The sequence below is a fragment of the Arabidopsis lyrata genome, assembly GCF_000004255.2.
Source record: "Arabidopsis lyrata subsp. lyrata unplaced genomic scaffold ARALYscaffold_5, whole genome shotgun sequence".
NCBI lineage: Eukaryota > Viridiplantae > Streptophyta > Magnoliopsida > Brassicales > Brassicaceae > Arabidopsis > Arabidopsis lyrata.
In genome coordinates, this window is record NW_003302551.1 from 3,082,054 (window position 1) to 3,102,388 (window position 20,335).

At 33.9% G+C, this 20,335-nt stretch overlaps 4 protein-coding genes and 1 pseudogene across 4 annotated transcripts; 4 read left to right on the forward strand and 1 right to left on the reverse strand.

Moving 5' to 3' along the window:
* Window positions 1-725: 725 nt before the first annotated feature.
* On the forward strand, window positions 726-2,340 carry LOC9313060 (secoisolariciresinol dehydrogenase). Its single transcript, XM_021024106.1, has 4 exons — window positions 726-918; window positions 1,019-1,099; window positions 1,201-1,469; window positions 1,624-2,340. Exons 1-4 carry the CDS (start codon window positions 899-901, stop codon window positions 2,154-2,156), a joined length of 903 nt encoding a protein of 300 aa, XP_020879765.1. The 5' UTR covers window positions 726-898; the 3' UTR covers window positions 2,157-2,340.
* Window positions 2,341-9,074: 6,734 nt separating this feature from the next.
* Window positions 9,075-10,966, forward strand: LOC9311407 (sex determination protein tasselseed-2). The gene is given in 5 exon segments (XM_021024229.1): window positions 9,075-9,318; window positions 9,442-9,519; window positions 9,799-9,834; window positions 9,836-10,170; window positions 10,479-10,966. Coding segments are annotated over 5 exon segments (858 nt in total). The 5' UTR covers window positions 9,075-9,286; the 3' UTR covers window positions 10,856-10,966.
* Window positions 10,967-11,051: 85 nt separating this feature from the next.
* Window positions 11,052-12,706, reverse strand: LOC110228085 (annotated as a pseudogene).
* Window positions 12,707-14,219: 1,513 nt separating this feature from the next.
* Window positions 14,220-16,052, forward strand: LOC9311408. Its single transcript, XM_002875294.2, has 2 exons — window positions 14,220-14,867; window positions 15,228-16,052. The coding sequence occupies exons 1-2, from the start codon at window positions 14,340-14,342 to the stop codon at window positions 15,882-15,884; spliced, it is 1,185 nt and encodes a 394-aa protein (XP_002875340.1). The 5' UTR covers window positions 14,220-14,339; the 3' UTR covers window positions 15,885-16,052.
* A 139-nt stretch (window positions 16,053-16,191) lies between these two features.
* On the forward strand, window positions 16,192-18,690 carry LOC9311409 (pentatricopeptide repeat-containing protein At3g26782, mitochondrial). The gene is made up of 2 exons (XM_021025366.1): window positions 16,192-17,186; window positions 17,285-18,690. Exons 1-2 carry the CDS (start codon window positions 16,239-16,241, stop codon window positions 18,326-18,328), a joined length of 1,992 nt encoding a protein of 663 aa, XP_020881025.1. The 5' UTR covers window positions 16,192-16,238; the 3' UTR covers window positions 18,329-18,690.
* Window positions 18,691-20,335: the final 1,645 nt, after the last annotated feature.

The following is a 20,335-nucleotide window of genomic DNA, read 5'->3' on the forward strand; positions in this document are numbered from 1 at the left end:
CTTATCCAAGATTCTCTTCTTCTTCTTCATTTTTTAATGATTTCTTTTATATATTCTTATCTGCTCGATGTGTACATTGGTTGAATGAATTAATGGAGAGTCAGCATCGTTATTTGGGTTTAAATTAGTCTAAGATTTTTTGTATTATTAAAGCACTAGAATGAAAAGAATATGTGTACTAACTAACTAATCAAGTATATATATATAATGCTAAAGTATAACTTTTCTTTTTAGAAGAATGTGTGAAATTTTTACATTGCACCGACTCTAAAAAATTCACACACGTATGTTATGTATATTCGATCCTCTAACAAAATTCAGTCCAACGAAACAAAAACAAATTAAAATGTATCTTTAAACGACATACTAAAAAGGTTTATATATTTCAGTTGGTGTAAATATAATTAATTTAAAATGTGTTTTGATGCAAAATTAAAGTTTTCAAACAAAACAAAAAAATCTGAATGCCATAAAAAATAATCCACCAGTCAATTCTAGTTTTTTTGAGTATTCATTCAAAGCCTTACATTGAGAAAGATATATAGAATGATCAAGTATAGAACATTATAAATTATATTTATTCATTTTCATTTGATTGAAAATATAGAATTCAATAAACCTTTCATTTTTTTTACTTATAAATCATGTGTTATTAGATGCATAGCTAAGCTATGTGGAAAGTGGAATGAAACTTTGAAGATTAAAGAATGTAAAAGAATAATAGAAAGAAAAAGAAAATATTTGTTAATGAAAATGGGATCTCGATAGATATAATCTACACTGCTTCTCCCAACCTTTTCTCTCGTTGTTTCCCATGATAAAAAACTTTAAGACTCTTGCACCAAAAAGATCTCAATTCACGTTCACATAGTAATTAAGAAGAGGCAGAAGCAAAAAAATGTTGAGGTCATTCGCAAGGTAAAAACACTCGCAAGACATGCGTCTAATCTCTTCTTAATTACCTAATAAAAAAATTCGTCTCCATTTCAATTTTCTCCTCCGTGGCTTCTCTTTGCAGAAGCTTCAAACTCATTAATGTGCCAAATGGTTTGATATCCAAGCCAATTAGCTCCACTCTCCTCTATTCAACTTCTTCAAGGTCGATCTTATATATATAAACGAGATTCGATCTTTTAATCTTTGTTTAAACAGAAAAAAACCCTCTTAACATTTTTGCTTCGAATATATATGTATTTATAGAAAGTTAGAAGGAAAAGTAGCGGTCATAACCGGCGGTGCAAGCGGCCTAGGGAAGGCCACTGCGGAGGAATTTGTGAGCCAAGGTGCGCAAGTGTTTATCGTAGATATAGATGAAGAGACTGGTCATAAGGTCGCGACCGAACTTGGCTCAGCCGCACATTTCTTAAGATGTGATGTCACTGAGGAGGAACAAATCGCTAAGGCCGTGGAGACCGCCGTTTCTCGTCATGGGAAGCTTGACATAATGCTCAACAGTGCTGGAATATCATGTAAGAACACATAAAAGAATCAAATCTGAATTTATTTTTCAAAATTTATTTATACGTATTAAGATAAAAAAAAATCAAACATTACTTCTATAATTCTATATATACATATCTTTATAAAATTAAATTGCTCATGTATGTTCGACATACAATGCAGGCTCCATATCACCACCAAGCATAGCGGACCTAGACATGGACACTTACGACAAAGTGATGCGTCTCAACGTGCGAGGTACTGTCTTAGGGATAAAGCACGCGGCTCGAGCCATGATCCCCGCAGGCTCGGGTTCCATCCTTTGCCTCTCTAGCATCAGCGGCTTGATGGGCGGTCTAGGCCCACACGCATACTCAATCTCTAAATTCACAATCCCTGGTGTGGTCAAGACGGTTGCTAGCGAGCTGTGTAAGCACGGATTGAGAATCAATTGTATATCACCCGCGGGCATCCCGACGCCTCTAACCCTGAGGATGTTTCGGGAGGCGTTTGCGGGTCATAACATTCCGGAGGAACAACTTTTGGGGATTGTGAACGCGACGGGAGAGCTAAAGGGAGAGAAGTGTGAGGAGATAGATGTGGCTAAAGCGGCTTTGTATTTGGCATCGGATGATGCTAAGTTTGTGACGGGGCATAACCTTGTTGTTGATGGTGGATTTACTTGTTTCAAGTCTCTGAATCTCCCTTCTGCTTAATTAATTAATAAAGTTAACTAAAGTCTTTTTTTTCTTTTTAGTTCTCTCATGTGGTTATTATGAGTGTTTTGGCCTTTTGGGTCATTGTTGATGTGATCGTTTGTAATCTATGGGACACTAGTCACACTATATGTATGGTTGGAACTTTGGAATTATAAATTTAGCTCTCTTTGGAGTTTCAACATTTATATCACTAGTATAGTTGACCATATTAGTGATAAAATATTTTGCATGGGGCACAATATTTTTTTGTTATAAAAAATTGATTCAAAATACTTAATATATCATATATTATTGAAATATTACATACTTGCAAAATTTATTGTTTAACTAACTAAAGACAGAATAATAAAAATAAATTTAGATTTGACATTTAAATAACTAATTTAATAAACTGTTTAGAAAAATGAAAAGTAAAAACAACAGAAAGAGAGGAAGATGTGATCGAACTTGAGATGTGAGGGAAACATTGATATGACACAACCAAAAATGCATAATCAGTTCATTCAATCCTTAACACAAAAACACAAAGATATAAATTTAGGCCCTGAATGGTGACAAGGAAAGGTGCGGAATTCAAGTGTAGTTTTTGAAAAACGTCTTTTGTCACCAATCAGTTATCTTTTTAGGTAATCTGTGGTTTTTTAAAAAGAAAGAAAAAATTTGTTCACGGTTTTCAAAACAAGGTTTTAACACTTGGACCGCAGTAGTGTTTTCCAACAACCAATTACCCAGTGGTTTTACAAATTCCGCAGTAGATAAAACGAAATATTAATCTCTTTATTTATTTTTATTTTTTTTAACAACTGAAACAGTCACTAATTTCTAAATAGGTAGTACAAAAAGCAAAATAACCAAAATGGTGGTCACGTGTAAGTTTGATACAGAGAGCATAATGTGAAAGCTTATTAATTTATAGAATAATTAGTAAATAGGAGTTAATTTTTTTTTTCAGAATAAATGGGAGTTAATAACCACCACATATTTTAAGTTTTTAACAAAAAAACTCTTAATAATGCATAATTTTTTAAACATGTCTTTTTTAGAATTTTTTTTAACTTACTTCACTATTTTTCATAAACTATAAAATAATCAGTTTTATTACGGAAAAAAACAGATTTATAGAAATATAAAGAAACTATAGTCATTTTTGTTAAAAATATGGTTAAATGATTTCATATTAATTATATAATAAATATTTAAATTATTTTTTTGTTAAATAATTTTAGTGTAAATAATATACTTACTAAATGATCTACTATATTTCATATTGTGATATTAACATATTGATTTATAATATATGGTTTAAATTTTAAAACAAAAAATTAAATTTATATTTTGATCAATTTGTGTATTACTAATGATTTATAAATTTATGTTATTGTTTATTTATTAACAAAAAAATTAATTATTAATATATATATATAAAACCGCACTTGTCCCGCAAATAGCTTTTTTCACCAATCAAATTTTATTTCGTACCGCTTATTTTATACAAACCGCACTTGTCCCGCAAATATATTTCTCCCGCACGTCCCGCAGTTGAACCGTACGGCAATGTAATACTGCACTTCTCCCGTACCGCAAAACGCAGTTACCATTCGGAGCCTTAGTGTGCTCCACCTCCCTCTAACCTACATCCTCCCTGATATCAGTCAACTTAGTATTAGTCTATTAGATAATCATTATGTGTAATTGTGAGAGTGATTCATTTTTTCTTTTTCTTAAAATGATAATTATATTGTCGGGCTAGAATAAGTGTGTTTTTTCTAAAACCTCAGAGTTTTTCAAATTCTATTATATTAATGAGAAACTTACAGAATCTCTCCCCAATAAAAGAAAAAAATAAAATAAAAAACCTTTTAATATTAAGAATAATAATATTATATTAATAAAAGATTTAATAGATATTTCACCAATACATGCTCTTACATGCTACAACTACAAGCTTCAACGCCTCAAGACTCGCATCAACAGTACGTTTGACATTACTAAACTGTACCGTACAGTTTACCATTTACAAGAAAACCACATTTTAGGACTACATGTTTTGACTTTTTTTTGGTCCCAAATATTTGTAATTATTTTGCGACTAATAAACGACTACACAAAGAATAGTAACATACCAATCACAAATTTATGACTAAAACATGTAGTCAGCAAATAGTCTCATATTCGAGACTGTTATCAGACTATTAGTTGATTGTATTGTTGTGGTTACAAAATAATCGTAAATTGAGACGAATTAGAGACAATTTTTTAGGCGGAATATTTAGTCACAATGTAGTCCCAAATTTGAACGTATTTGTGACTTCAAGTGTTTTAGCCATATCAAGTTTTTACTCATTAAACTGAGATCTCATTTAGAATTCTAACATTGAGTGATTGTAGAATCATATGTACATTTTTTTTACTCTTATACTTTAACATTCATGTGGTTTGTGTCATAAAATAGAAGATTACTCTTATAGTACTATTTTGCGACTACGCTGCAACCCTCGTGATTTTATTTAGATATTTACCAATAGAAAATTATGAATATGTTAAGTTTTAAGGTTTTACAACATTTGAACTACTATAGATACTGAATCATGATAATACCAAAGAAAGACTTGAAGGTTTTAATGTTTTAAACAATTTTCTAAACTAATATAAATATTATATGTGATGTTAACTAATGATTTTTGAAATTTCTTAATTTTCTTTGCATTTCATGTTTTTGAGACACAACATACCTTTATGTTTCCACTTTTGTATATTATATTGGGTTGGCTGATTTTTCAACCCTAAACTATTTGCAAACTCAACGTTCTCCGGCCCCTATACTTTTTCGCTCTTAAAAAACAAACAATAACTACATTTTTCTCAATAAACCAACATATACTTTCGGATTGATCTTAAAAAATATGCCTCCAATTGAACCGGTCATTAAACCGGGTTTAACCACAAATCCGCGTTTACTATACCGCGATTAGGATTGCCCATGTAATTATTCAGGACCCGTTAAGCAACGACGTCGTTTTACAATTGGTTTTACTTCTCAAAAACTAAGCGAAAATGACGTCTTTGTTATTTATTCTTGTATATAAAATCGATTTGGAGTTGTCTCCTCCTCCATCACTATCACCGTCGGAGTCGTCTCCTCCTTCACTATCGTTCTCGCCATCTCCCTCATCTCTGCTTTCACTTCCACTGTCGACCACATCACTCTCACTCTCCGGATCCTCGAATTCAGGATCATCATGACCGCTCTGATAAACTAATTCTTTCCACGGCGTCTAATCCGATGTATCCCCAACCCAGAAAGACATAATTTCAAACTCTAAACCCAGAAATCGCAAAAATTCCCTTTCCCCTTTTCTCTGAAGAACCCTAATTTTGAAATTAAACAATGACGATTCTCGATTCAAGATTAACCTAAGTTTGTCAACTATGTATACGACGTCGTTTTGGTTTCGTTTTAAGAAATTGAGAGAAGAGTGAAATGACATCTTTTCTTAGCGGGTCTTGGATAATTAAATGGGCAATCCTTATCGCGGTACAATAAACGCGGATTTGTGGTTAAACCCGATTTAATGACCGGTTCAATTGGAGGCATATTTTTCAAGATGAATCCGAAAGTATATGTTGGTTTATTGAGAAAAATGTTAGTTGTTGGTGGTTTTTAAGAGCGAAAATATAGGGGAGAAAGTTGAGTTTGCAAATAGTTTAGGGCTAAAAAATCAGTCAACCCTATATTTATGAAAACTCTTTTAAGGATAGTTAAAAACTTAAAATGCTTGTAGTAAGATAATTGAATAATCTTAGAGAATATAAAGTATAATTTTTAATGTATTTTTCGGTTGTAAAAAAGATAATTTGTTATAGAGTATAGAGTCATTAATATTTGAGTGCTCTCAGTTCCAAATAAGATAAGTTTGGTCTTAGGTGGATGAATTGTATAAGGGGCAGTTAGGGACATATTTTGGAGCCTCTAAATGAAGAAGATGATCTTTTGGTTTCTATACAAAGCCTTGGGATACGCCCAACTAAAGAAAAATGCAACTTTCCTTAAGCGGCTTTGCGTATCATGCGCGAGAAGATTGGAGGATCCAAGGTCGAGTCAAGTAAGGTATTGGTTTGGTCTCCATTGGCATGGTCTAGTTGTCAAGAATGCATACCTGATTTTTTCGGGGTTGACCGGATTTGTATGGTTTTGAATACTTCAAAGGTTGCCATACTAATTTGTGAGTATGGGTAACCCGTAACCGGAATGCGTGTGGTCTTTTTGGCCATCTCTTGATTTAGTCCAATCCGTGGTATTATTTTTTTTGATAAATGGTTTCAAAATTATCGGGTAGGTTGGCAATGAATTTGAAAACCGAAGTGAATTTATCATTACAGTTAACGTTTGATCGATAACCAAATATTTACCATCTAAGATTTTTGATATTTCTACAAAACAACAATCAAAATTAGAAGTTTAATTACTTATGCATTTGCATAATATAGCAAATCAGTATATTGATTCATTTACAATTACCATACGATACTAAAGCATATAATATTACAACTACAAAGTTCTTGCTCGTATTGAAATTTTACATATATATATATATGTTTGCATAGCTAAAACACTTTTGAAGCATAGTACACCAACTGGTAAATAATAATATATTATAAAAAAAAATCTTCCCTCTGTTCTTAAAAGATTGTTGTTCTACATTTTATTGGTTGTTTCACAAAGATTGATTTTCTAGCATTTTTCTTTATTTTTATTAACTTATAATATAGTAAATTGTAAATTTCAAGATATAATGATTATAAATCATTAATTTTTTTAGACTACTTTTGGTTGATAATTATTAAAAATATTTAAAACTAAAACCAATGTTAAAATAATTAAACAATGATTGAGTTTTTAATATGTGTGAAAACTTCAAAACATCAAACTATTAGGAACAGATGGAGTATAGAATAACCCTCCGAGAAAAGCTGGACATAACTAACATTAATTTTTTTTTTTTTTTTTAATGAATCATGAGACAAATCATGTAGAGCATGAGCATCATGATTTCTATCAATTTCATTAATAACGAAATTATATGGAATCGAAATAAAATCAAATACAAAAATGACTAAAAAATTGTATATTGTATACGTTATCATATAAGTATTTAACCCGTTGTTAGTTTGTCACTATGCATGCATGGACAGTAATACCTTTTCTTTTTCTTTTTTGGCTAAAGGTGTACAACGTTCAACTTCACTTTGAAGAAAAACATAAATCAAAGGCTTCTCGAATGAATTAATTACGGGAATGAGCTTTTTCCCCAGGAAAATTATCAATTTAGGACTGATTGCAAGGTCTTACGTATTTAGGAATTTCTACTATAAGGGAAAAGACATTTTTACCCTCCCCTTCTCACATCCTCAACCTCTGTTATCTCTCTTTCTCTCTTCTCGCCTCTGTTATCTCTCTCTCTCTCCCAAGCCAAATTTCCTTTTAGCTACACAAAATCAAACGAAATTTTGAGCTTCTATCTAATTTGGAAAGATATTTTCACTACGACCTCGGATCTACGATTTCGATTCAGAATTTTGAGGAGTGAAATTCAGATTGATCTGGGCACGTATAAGATACCGATCCGGTGATGACGATGATGAGATCCAGTGAACGAGATTGTGGTGACGCTGATTAGATCTCCGATGAGATCCGGTAACGATGACGATGGTGAGCTCCGAATCGATTATGGTGACGATCGCCGTCAAAGCTTCAATCGTCTCGCCGTGAAGAGCTTCAATCGTCTCGCTTGATTTTCTTCAAGATTTGTCAATTGCAAACATGTAATTTTTTTAATTTGGTTTAGATTTAAATATGAATTGGAAATTTGATTTGATAAGAGTTTATGATAGAAGCCCTTGGGTTTACTAAATATTATCCTAGGGTTTAGTTTTCTTCTTCAAAAAGCAATAATTGTTGTGGCCGGAAAATCAAAATTGTCATCGGAGAAATACGGTGGTTGTGGTCGGAGAAGAAGAAGCAATGAGTAGATTGTACAAAAGGAAAGGATAGATTGGTAATAACACTTACTCAAGAAATGCCTAAAACGTGAAGACCTGATATCCATTCCATTTCTCAAATTTTTGGAGCAAAAAATGCTCAAATCAGCAATATTCCCCTTCTCGAATTGTCGTCTCTATAACACTTTACTTTTTATTTTGTTAGGGTTATTTATGTGACTGCCGTCATCAGGAAGCTAGTAATTAGAGGCTTAGATTATGTAATATAATATCCTATCTTGTTAAAGCAATGATTGAATACTTCTAGTTTTTTTGGTGAAGCTCAATAATTTAGCCTTTTTTTATATACACATCCAAATCACTAACAATTTAATATATATATATATATATATATATATATATATATATATATATATAGACTGAAAAAGGAAAATTTTCATTTTTGTGGAGGCCATTGGCCTATTTGTGAAAGCCTTAAAGGTTTTAAAATTCTTGGTTCAATTCTTAGAGGACGCAAGTTTTTGCAGAATATTTATGAAAAGCTTATCGGAGGTTTCAAAACATACTGCAAGCAGAGGTATTCATCGTGGTCCCAAGAGTTATAAGGATAGATTGTCCATCAAATAACATATATGCAGAACCGTCAGTTGTGGATTCTAGTATTGCAGAAAAATCTGCATCGTAGAATCGTTGTTCATGAAAATTGTTCATCGTAATCGTATATATTGTTTGTAGTCTAGCTATCATTATAATAAGATTAGATTAAATATTTATAATGATAATATAACAGACGACAAAAGCAAAACTAATTTATAAAGTGTAAAGAAAAAAACTTCTATATTTTATATTGAATTTTTACTTCATTTCTTTATATATATAAAACAGCCTATCTATAACTTCTTGCATAATTTTTTTTTTTTATGTATTTCTACTTATGGTCATATGAGATTATAGAGATGCATCCACGTGATATAGTATTTTCACTGCATCCAAATATAGAATATTAAAATATTGTAACTAATAGGTAATATTGTACCTATTAGGTGCCACACTGCCACTACACCAAGCTCTTCTGACTTTGTATCCATCAATACTAGAAACTCTTTGATCTCAACAAGCAGTCTTCCATGGCGGCCGTACTGATCAGATCCGTCGTTAGGTAAATTTAGATCATCTCTCGATTACTACTAATTACGTACTATTTACTAATTTGTTTTAATAATTTATTTTCCTAATTAAAAGGCTAAAGATCAGCTTAATTTTGTTTCTTCTTCTCATTCAGAAACTTTAAACGGCCAGCCACCGCAGCCTCAGCCGCTTACTCGACAGGTGGTGGTGGCTGCGGTTGTACTTTTACGAAGTAAGTCTCTTCTTCTGTCTCTCATCTCTGATTTTGATTGGACCAAATCGATCGATCTTATAGTATCACATTTAAATGAAAAAGCACCTATTGATCAAAATTTTAACTCAATGGGTCTTGATCTAATCTATATTATATATTGATCGTAACTCCTAAGTCAACTTTAATTAGATAGATTTTTTATAAATTTGAATTATAGCACGGTGAGGACATTAATACAAATCACTAAGATTATATATATATACATGTTGCACTAATACAAATCACTAAATTATGCAGTAAAAAGCTAGAAGGAAAAATAGCTCTCATAACTGGTAGTGATCGCCGACTTAGATGCGGAAACCGGGATTATAACCGCTAAAGAGCTGGGCTCAGCGGCAGAGTTTGTGCGGTGTGATGTCACGGTGGAGGCGGATATCGCTAGAGCTGTGGAAATGACGGTGGAGCGGTACGGGAAGCTAGACGTGATGTACAATAACGCTGGGATTGTTGGACCCATGACTCCGGCCAGCATATCGGAGCTTGATATGAAGGAGTTCGAGAGAGTGATGAGGGTTAATGTTTTTGGGGTTGCCTCCGGCATCAAACACGCCGCCAAGTTTATGATTCCGGCTAGGTCAGGATGCATTTTGTGCACATCAAGCGTTGCAGGTATTAACATTAAATTAGATTAGATAGAAGTACCTTACATTAAACCAAAAAAATGGTTAATTAGTACATTTAACAACTGCATAAGTTTATGGAATCTTAGTCAGAAACCATACTTCCATTTTACATTTATCTTTTTAATTTTAAGTGTTTAAGTTTTTGTGACTTTGGTCATTATGAAGCGTTTTAGATTTTTAATTAAAGCTTAATATAATAGCCTACCGTATTAATCAACGCTTGGTTAAATACTTCAAATTTCAATTTGTGGTCGACGCTCAAATTTGACTTTTGTTATGGACCAAACAATGCAGGCGTGACTGGAGGGTTGGCTCCACATTCATATACAATCTCAAAGTTCACAATTCCCGGAATAGTCAAGTCGGCAGCAAGCGAGCTCTGCCAACACGGAGTGCGTATCAACTGTATCTCACCGGCTACGGTGGCTACACCGCTCACTCTCCGTTACCTTCGTAAAGTGTTCCCGAAGGTATCGGAGGAGAAGCTACGCGAAACAGTGAAAGGAATGGGTGAGTTAAAAGGAGCTGAGTGTGAAGAAGCTGACGTTGCTAAAGCTGCTCTGTATTTGGCCTCCAACGACGGTAAATACGTTACTGGCCATAACTTGGTCGTGGACGGTGGCATGACTGCTTTCAAAATAGCTGGTTTTCCTTTTCCTTCGGAATCATGATCTATCATTTGTATCTTCTATAAATAAGTTTTGTGTTCAAGATTTCAAATCCGGATTTTAACATTTAATAAATTTTAAAAGCAACTCTCCAAATACATAAGTTCATTTGAATTATTGAATACAAGCTGGCATGAACTTGAAGCCTTGATCACAGTTTCCAACTCCTCGACCATCGCAACTCTCTCTTCCGAGGTAAGGTGTTTTATGAAGAAAGTTGCTTTCTCCAAACGACTTGCGTTACTAAGGATATATTTCGTCACCTCTTTTCATTTTCTTGCCATTCGTAATCTTTCCATACTAATGTCTTGAGATTGAGTACCAAACATTTAGGAACATTCTTTGGCTGAATCCATTTTCCCAAGGGTGCGCCAAATACAACCTTATGCCATAACTGTGGCTGAGACCAATAGCGAGTAAACACAAAGTAAATTATATATATTAAATCATCAAACCCCAATATAAGCGGGAAAATTGCTAAAAGGTGAATTTACAATGCTTACACCGATGAGCTTGAGGACTTGTAAATTAGGAGAAGTATCGAGCATGAACGTTAGTAGATTCCACCAATCTGCTCTATTTATACACATCTCCAAATATACTAACTGGTAAAATATACTACCAGTAGGAAATGGAATCTATACATGAAGGCAATATTATTAGTAGAGTAACAATGCGATAATAAGTAAACTAAATAATTACAAGAAAACTTTACCTCCAAGGCTAATATGTTCAAGGAGAGACGTTTGACTGAAGTGAGTGATCCCATAATGAAACTTGTATCATTGGTGACAATATTTGCCTCCAACAGCATAGGTGCATTCTCAATAAGACAAGACCCAATACCATCAAGCCACATAATATTCAAGTATTTCAAAGAAGGAGCATTTATCACATAGCCCGCATGCCGTATATCATTACTATGACAAATTGATAGTCTTTGTAAGGATGGAATTGCAATAGTGAAAGGCTTCACACTGCCTTTTGGTGTTCCATGCATATCCAAGTTTTCAAGATTAGGACAGCCAGATAAAAGGTTAAGAGCTGATGTGTCGTTTATGAAGTCCACATATATAGTGAAGGTGCAGAGTTCTAAGAGATTTAAGAGAAACTGAAGAAGGGACAACCATAAGAACCGAAAACTTGACTTTCAAGGACTCTAGTGTTTCACAATTGTACAAGCTTTCAGGAAATATGAACCGTTCCCCAAGTTCAACTTCAAGTACCAGCTTGCGCACATTGCGGGAAAATGCAATTCCGATCAACATTGCAGTGTCCTTTGCATTACATTTATCTAAACTAATTTTGAGATGCAAACTCTGTAGAACCGTGTTAGAATTTGTGTCCATGATTAAATCTTGTAATATCATATATGTTATATATAGTTTGTATGTAAAGTCAACGGATGTTATGTGCTACATGTTACTTACTACGAAAGGGTGTGAGTAAGACACGTAACTTGTCGGAAAAGTTACAACTCTTACCAACGGTTACGTAGAGTAGTTAGTTATGTACACATCTATATAAGTGTGTATGTTGTCTTATGTAAAAACTGTCGAGAATAATAAAGAAGTTTTTCCACTTTTCAATTCTTTGTTTTCTCTACCATGCTCTGTATTTGAAGCAATGACTTCTACAATTATACAAGAGCAAAAACACCAACAAACCGGAGCCATATATGAAAGCAAAGCCTTGCGAACATTCTTTGAAAATGTCCCGAGTTCACCATTGTGATCATTATAATTAAATTCGAGTTTAGGCAACATCTTCCAAAGAGACTGCCATCGTTTAGACAAAACACTCGTGGCTATACCTTTTTTTGTAGGAAGATGAGACAATATCTCCAGAATCAAAGCTTCATGCAACTCACTGATCCTGTCTGCATTCACAACATCTTGGTTTCTCATACTCTCCCTATCTCTTTTGCTGCCAAACACCATAACAAAACACGAGTTTGTTTTGAAGTTTTGGAGATGACACTTAATTAATGAATCTAGAGCATACAAAGAAACTAACCATTGTTTCATTGGCAAAGCTTGAATAGAAGAATTTTCTGTGGTGCTGTTCAACGCTTTTTCGACCTCCAAACACAGATGGTGAAATTCAATTGCGATGAGAGAATAAGAAATTAATCGGCAGAGATGACATAACTATACGGCGTTAGTTAGGGTTAGGGTTTCGGAGGAGGAGGTTGCGACTGGGTAGGGTTTTGAGATTTTACCCTCTCGTTCTAGCTACATAAATGAAAGTTTGACAATGTATATTCCTCCAAAATTCGAAAATCGAGTTGTATCCCCTTCTCGTTAATGGCTAACAATTTATACACAAATAACTATGTATTATATATATTTTTTTTTTGATAATCCAGTATCCAGATCACACAGTGATCTGACTAGCCCACTGGGCCTAAGCCCACGTCACAGGGATTTTTAAGCCTCCACTTAAGGGCCCCCTGATAAACTGGTGGTCTGGGGTTGCGACTGGGTAGGGTTTTGAGATTTTACCCTCTCGTTCTAGCTACATAAATGAAAGTTTGACAATGTATATTCCTCCAACATTCGAAAATCGAGTTGTATCCCCTTCTCGTTAATGGCTAACAATTTATACACAAATAACTATGTATTATATTATCGATCATTTTCGAACGAGAAACAACATTCAAAGAAATTGGGATTGGGATTAACAAAATTAATTTTGTATAGAAAGTGATTTTTAGGTGCTAAAAAGATTTATAAGAAAATATATATTTGTCATTTTAATTGAGGTTAAAATGAATTCATTAAATTTAAAAATGACGCTCTATTTATGTAACAAAAATTTTATGCTAAAATGATTTTTTTGTGAATGGATTATTTTACTAAAACAGAAAAAGTTAACAAACAGAAATTTAGAACATAACTTAAGGTTTTAGAGTCCTATCCGATCTTCGATCCGATCCGGTCTGAAAATTACGATATGTAGAGTTTTCGAATCCAAAGCTGTTTTTTTAAATATAATTTGTATATATATATATATACAGTATATTGCAAGTTAGAAATATATTTATAAATTGATATGTATATATTATATAATTAATAGAATTAAAATATGTCAAAATATCATCAAAAATAAACTTTTATGCTACAAAATTTAGTGTATTTTTAGAAACCAAATACTAAAATGTTCTAAAAATTAATGAAAATAAATTTAAAATCTTAATATAACATTTTCTAATAATTATTACTATTATTTTAGTATTTTTTAGCTACATTGAACTGGATATCGCGGATTAGCTACTATAAAATTCCAGCGTATACAAGGCCAGACGTTTTACCCTGTAACGGGCCGGGCCCAATATTTAAACCTGTTAGCTGACACAGAGGTTTTGCTTTAGATCTGTTAAATGGTGGAGCCATCAAAGCAAAGCCATGTGATGTGATCGCTTTAAGCTAAAACAAAAAGCTCTCTTCTTCTTCTTCAGTTTCTCCGATCACTATTGACAAAGAAGATGGGTTCTTCACAATCTGCGGAAGTAGGAGACGAAGGTGAAGAAGAGGAAACTGACAATGAAGAAGAAGAAGAAGAAGATAATGGCAGATCAAACACAAGAGAATTAGACAATCTCCTAGTAAAGAAAGTTCTAGAACAAGAGCCTGAGATGTTACCATGTCATGCTTCAGCTTCACCACTCTCACCACAACTATCATCTCTCGGAACTCCAAGGCTTGGACCATCGATTAAAATCTGGGATCCTTATAACGTCCTCTCTCCGCCGCCGTCTATCTTCTCTCGCATCGCGTCTGGTGATGAAGATCGAGCTGTGACGGAGGTTTATCTGATTAGTCATGGTGAGTGTGATCTTAATCTAAGACCTGATTTGATTGGTGGGAGATGTCATGTAGCTGCTCTTACTGGTAATGGTAAACGTCAAGCTAGGGCTCTTGCTGTTTTCTTTAAATCTCAAGGTGTTCGATTCAATTCTGTTTTCTCTTCTCCTTTGGATCGAGCTAGATCCATGGCTGTTTTGGTTTGTCAGGTAAAGTTTCTTAGTCTCTTCTCTTGGATCTAAGTTTTAACAATGTTGCCTAATTTGTTGAGATTGATCTGAGAAATTTCTTGGGAATGAATTTGGTAAGAGTTGATTGTTATAATGTTGAAGAGACTTGAGCAACATAAATCCATTGAAACCACTAAGTACTACTGTTAGTGCTCTTTGTTTTAGCTTTATAGCCGTGTTCGTTTGCCTGTCGCTGGAAAATACAGAGCCTATCTTGTTCATGGTTTATTAAGGAAGGCACGATTCGTTGTTTGTTAGTCTTTATATATCAATGGATCCTTTAGTGAAAGAAATGAGTATGAAAGTGGTTATTGAATTGCACACATTTTGTTTTTGAAGGAAATGAGTTTTCCGGAGGAGCATGTACAATCGTCAGATGCTATTATTGAGATGAGTTTAGGGGATTGGGAAGGTTGCAATCAAGCAGAGATTTATATTCCCGAGACTTTGAGTTTGATTGAAAGATGCCAGCCTGATTTTACTGCTCCATCTGGAGAATCACTCAGGCAAGTAGAGTTTCGAATGGTTCAGTTTCTAAACGGGACAGTCTCAGGACTTGCAGAGAAGCTCAGGTCTGATTATTCGTCCACTACAAATCACAATGAAACCCATGAGCGTGATGGTGGTTCGTCACTTCCTTTGACTAACTGGGACTTACTTCACAAGCATCGTCCCAGTCTTACAAGGAAGAAATCTGGTAAAAGCAGACTTCAAGTAATGACCAATCACGAACCTGAAGATGAATCCCCAAGGGAAGATGTTAATCGCAATCACAATGACCTAAGTGATTCCGCTTCGTTAATCACGAATTGCATCGGGGTTTTCACGCATTCTTTGCCTATAAAGTGTCTTCTAACCGGAATCCTCGGTTGCAGTCCGGTAATGACTCACAAAATCTGTGTAGAAGACTCTTCAGTGACTGTATTACAACATTCATGGAGAAATGGGTGGCAGATCAAACGAATGAATGATACTGCTCATCTTAGATTGTTGTAGCGTTATTTACCGATAAATTATTTGGAAAAACGAGGATCCATATATGTATACACCATGAATCTGCAGAAGCTCAAGAACAAAGGTTTCACAGATGATGAAATGCCACGGCCTCTTTGTAATGTTTTGTTTGTGAAATGAGTAAAAAAGATAACAAAAACGATTTATTGATTTTGATATTTGTTCTTGTTTTTGGTTTTGCAAGCTTTATGATTTACTATTTTTTTGTCATGTACTAGATTAAGAACAAAAGCATTTGTGTTATTGCTTAATTCTCGAACAAAATAAAATAATCGAATTTTGTCTGATATTTAAGTATGAAATTAGTCAAAATATTAATTTGAGACAAAAGAATGAATGAAGGTTCCGAGTAAAAAAGCACTGTTCTGTTCCGTCTCTCGTCTTCTCCACACGGAGAGACACACAGAGAGACAAAACCTAACGACTTTGTTCAACAGATATGTCGACAAAACAGATGTCTTCTCATGGAACTCTGTCATCGCCGACCTCGCTCGTAGCGGTGATTCTGCTGAAGCTCTTCGAGCTTTTTCCTCAATGCGAAAACTCTCTCTATACCCAACTCGCTCTAGCTTTCCTTGCGCCATTAAAGCATGTTCGTCTCTTCTTGATATCTTCTCCGGAAAACAGACCCATCAGCAAGCTTTTGTCTTCGGTTATCAATCTGACATCTTTGTGTCTTCGGCTTTGATCGTTATGTATTCAACTTGTGGGAAACTTGAGGATGCACGGAAGGTGTTCGACGAAATTCCCAAGAGAAATATTGTTTCTTGGACTTCGATGATTCGAGGGTATGATCTTAACGGTAACGCCCTTGATGCTGTTTCTCTATTTAAGGATTTATTGATCGAAGAAAATGATGTAGATCATGAGGATGACGCTACAATGTTTCTTGATTCTATGGGTATGGTTTCGGTAATCTCGGCTTGTTCTCGTGTTGCTGCTAAGGGTTTAACGGAATCTATCCATAGCTTTGTGATAAAAAGAGGGTTTGATAGAGGAGTGAGTGTTGGTAATACTCTTTTGGATGCTTATGCCAAGGGTGGAGAAGGAGGTGTAGCTGTGGCGAGAAAAATCTTTGATCAGATTGTGGATAAGGATCGTGTTTCGTATAATTCGATTATGAGTGTGTATGCTCAGAGTGGGATGTCTAATGAGGCTTTTGATGTTTTTCGTAGACTGATTAAGGAGAAAGTTGTGACCTTTAACTGCATTACATTGTCTACTGTGTTGTTAGCGGTTTCGCATTCGGGTGCTCTCCGTATTGGAAAGTGTATACATGATCAGGTGATTTGACTCTTGTCATAATTTCAAATTATTTTGGATGATGTGTATGTGTATCGATGAATGTGTCTAATTTGCAAAGATATAATGTGCATATGCAGGTAATAAGGATGGGTCTTGAGGATGACGTGATAGTTGGGACATCGATAATTGATATGTATTGCAAATGTGGAAGAGTGGAGACGGCAAGATTAGCATTTGATCGAATGAAAAACAAGAATGTTAGGTCGTGGACCGCCATGATTGCTGGATATGGAATGCATGGCCATGCGGCTAAAGCGTTAGAGTTATTCCCTGCTATGATCGATTCAGGGGTTAGACCAAATTACATTACTTTTGTATCGGTGTTAGCCGCTTGCAGTCACGCGGGTCTTCATGATGTAGGCTGGCACTGGTTTAACGCGATGAAGGGAAGATTTGGTGTGGAACCGGGTTTAGAACACTACGGTTGTATGGTTGATCTTCTAGGTCGAGCTGGGTTTCTTCAAAAAGCTTATGATTTGATTCAGAAAATGAAGATGGAGCCGGACTCTATCATCTGGAGCTCACTTCTTGCAGCTTGTAGAATTCACAAGAATGTGGAGCTCGCTGAGATATCCGTGGCACGTTTGTTCGAATTGGATCCTTCGAACTGCGGTTATTACATGCTGCTTTCGCATATCTACGCTGATTCGGGGCGTTGGAAAGATGTTGAGAGGGTGAGAATGACAATGAAGAATCGTGGATTGGTGAAACCCCCGGGTTTTAGCCTACTTGAGTTAAATGGTGAGGTTCATGTGTTCTTGATAGGAGACGAAGAGCATCCTCAACGCGAGAAGATTTACGAGTTTTTAGCAGAACTGAACAGGAAGCTGTTAGAGGCAGGTTACGTATCGAACACGTCATCTGTATGTCATGATGTTGATGAGGAAGAAAAAGAGATGACACTGAGAGTTCACAGCGAGAAACTAGCGATTGCGTTTGGGATCATGAACACGGTTCCTGGCTCGACGGTTAATGTGGTTAAGAATCTGAGAGTTTGCAGCGATTGTCACAATGTGATCAAGTTGATTTCAAAGATTGTTGATAGAGAGTTTGTGGTTAGAGATGCGAAGCGGTTTCACCATTTCAAAGATGGGTTTTGTTCTTGTGGAGATTATTGGTGATTCGATATTATTATAATTTCGTTGGGTTTCGAATTTGATGAGTAATTTTTTCTCGTGTTTAATCGGATTAGTGTAAGAAAGTACTAAAACGATTTTGCAAATCTATTGGTTTTGTTAACCTTTAAACTTAAAAATATGGTACTTGACTAGAGTCTAGCTGATACAATAAAACAAAGTAAAGGTGATACGTAACGCCGAACTCTTGTAGTTCGTCTGGTCTGCGATGGCACTCTAAGTGCTACGTGTGACAAGTTCGATGCTTGAGTAAGGCATTGAGAGAGAGAGAGACAAAGAAAGAGAAGAAGAAGAAGATGATAAAATCAAAACAGTGATCATATGAGGTATTATTAAATATCTCTTTTTTTTTTGAAAAAAACAAAGTACATCCCAGAAAATATTTTTAAAATTCTTTTACTTCAAATGTGTAGCTATATTTTTGTATTGTATTTGAACAAATTAATCAAACTTCTTTTAAATGAAGTAATTAATTAATATAAGTATATAAATCAAGAAATTCATCATAATAATTAAAATAAATTAACATATGCGAGAAATTAAATCATTTATTTAATAACAACTTATTATGTTTTATATTTGACTAGAACGTTATCATTTGTAGAAACATTATCATCTTTTGTATTCTTCTCACATCTTTAATTTCTCTTGTCGATAAAAACAGTTTGTAAAGGTTTTTTTAAGTAATCAATTTCACATTTCATCAAAAAAAAAAAAAACATTATCATCTGGTATGAGATAAAAGGAGAAGAATTTTCTCAATTTTTTTTTTACTAAAAGAAAATTTCTACTAAAAAAATAAAAATTTATTCGATAACAAAAATATTTTTCTTATCATGCAAATAATTTTTTTTTCTAATATGGTGGGGGAGATGGGTTATTTTTCTTCTCTTTACCATATTAGTTGATGTGTTCTAAATTGTTTGCCTTTTTTAATTAGTGATACAGTAACTAGATTTTGTCTACAACATGTACGGGATTAAATTTCTAGTAAATTCCATATAACTAGATTTTGTACCTGCGCGTTGCGCGGGATTTTAATTTTTAAAATTTCTTTTACTAATACAAAATTTGAGCATAAAATAATGTGAATATACCCAATTTATGAACATTATTTAGTGTAAAAACACATCTATAATATCATGTTGCTATAACCGTTTTAGCAAAGCTTTTTTTACCCACTGAAGCAAGTGCATGGTGCTATAAGAGAATTCTCGACTAAGTTATCAATGTGTCTATTTTATCTAACTTTTCATGATTACACGACCAAACGGTTAATCCCAACTTTGAATCTAATAATCTGTTTAATAATGTGTGTCATGTATTTTTAAAAAAACTCATTCGTTTCACACAATGCATGAAATCTCAAAGAATTTGACCTTATTCATGTGCATTATATTTCTAAGTTTTAGAAATTTATTTTCAAACACTTTTAACTACCAATTCTTTCGTCATCTTCTATGATGCACTCGTTGACTCTCGACATCTACTTTCTTTTCACCTTCTATTAACTCATATATTATATATATTGGACTATAAATTGATTTTCAAGACATATCATTAACTATTTCTCCTTAATTACTATCTTTCAATACTCAAATTTTTGGGTTCAAAGCATTTGATTCAATTGAGGAATATCAATCTTGTTTTTCTTTTCGATCATGTTATAAACTTGTAGTTGCACTTGAGAATATGCTATACAAATTTCATATCACTTTTTTTAATGGCTTACATTTCATTTTCTGTATAGTTTGTGTAGAACTCATGAATAATGTGATTCGTAAATTAGAGTTGAGTTTAGTAATCTTTTATTTTTATTTAAGTAAAAATTTAATACTAAATAAAAATATGTGGTATATTTATTTAGAAGCTAATGGTTCAGTTTAAATTTTATTTTCTTGTTTAAAATCTAACATATAGAATTACATAGATTTTTTTTATTCTACCATGTATTTAAAATATACTTCTATTCTAAAACTCATTAACACATTT

Excerpts from the sequence above, each read along its gene's own strand:
- LOC9311409 (XM_021025366.1), top strand. The coding sequence starts at position 16,239 with ATGAAGGTTCCGAGTAAAAAAGCACTGTTCTGTTCCGTCTCTCGTCTT. Across the intron at positions 17,187-17,284 it reads GAAAGTGTATACATGATCAG|GTAATAAGGATGGGTCTTGA; the intron begins GTGATTTGACTC and ends GTGCATATGCAG.
- LOC9311408 (XM_002875294.2), top strand. The coding sequence starts at position 14,340 with ATGGGTTCTTCACAATCTGCGGAAGTAGGAGACGAAGGTGAAGAAGAG. Across the intron at positions 14,868-15,227 it reads TGGCTGTTTTGGTTTGTCAG|GAAATGAGTTTTCCGGAGGA; the intron begins GTAAAGTTTCTT and ends TTGTTTTTGAAG.
- LOC9313060 (XM_021024106.1), top strand. The coding sequence starts at position 899 with ATGTTGAGGTCATTCGCAAG. Across the intron at positions 919-1,018 it reads ATGTTGAGGTCATTCGCAAG|AAGCTTCAAACTCATTAATG; the intron begins GTAAAAACACTC and ends TTCTCTTTGCAG. Across the intron at positions 1,470-1,623 it reads CAACAGTGCTGGAATATCAT|GCTCCATATCACCACCAAGC; the intron begins GTAAGAACACAT and ends CATACAATGCAG.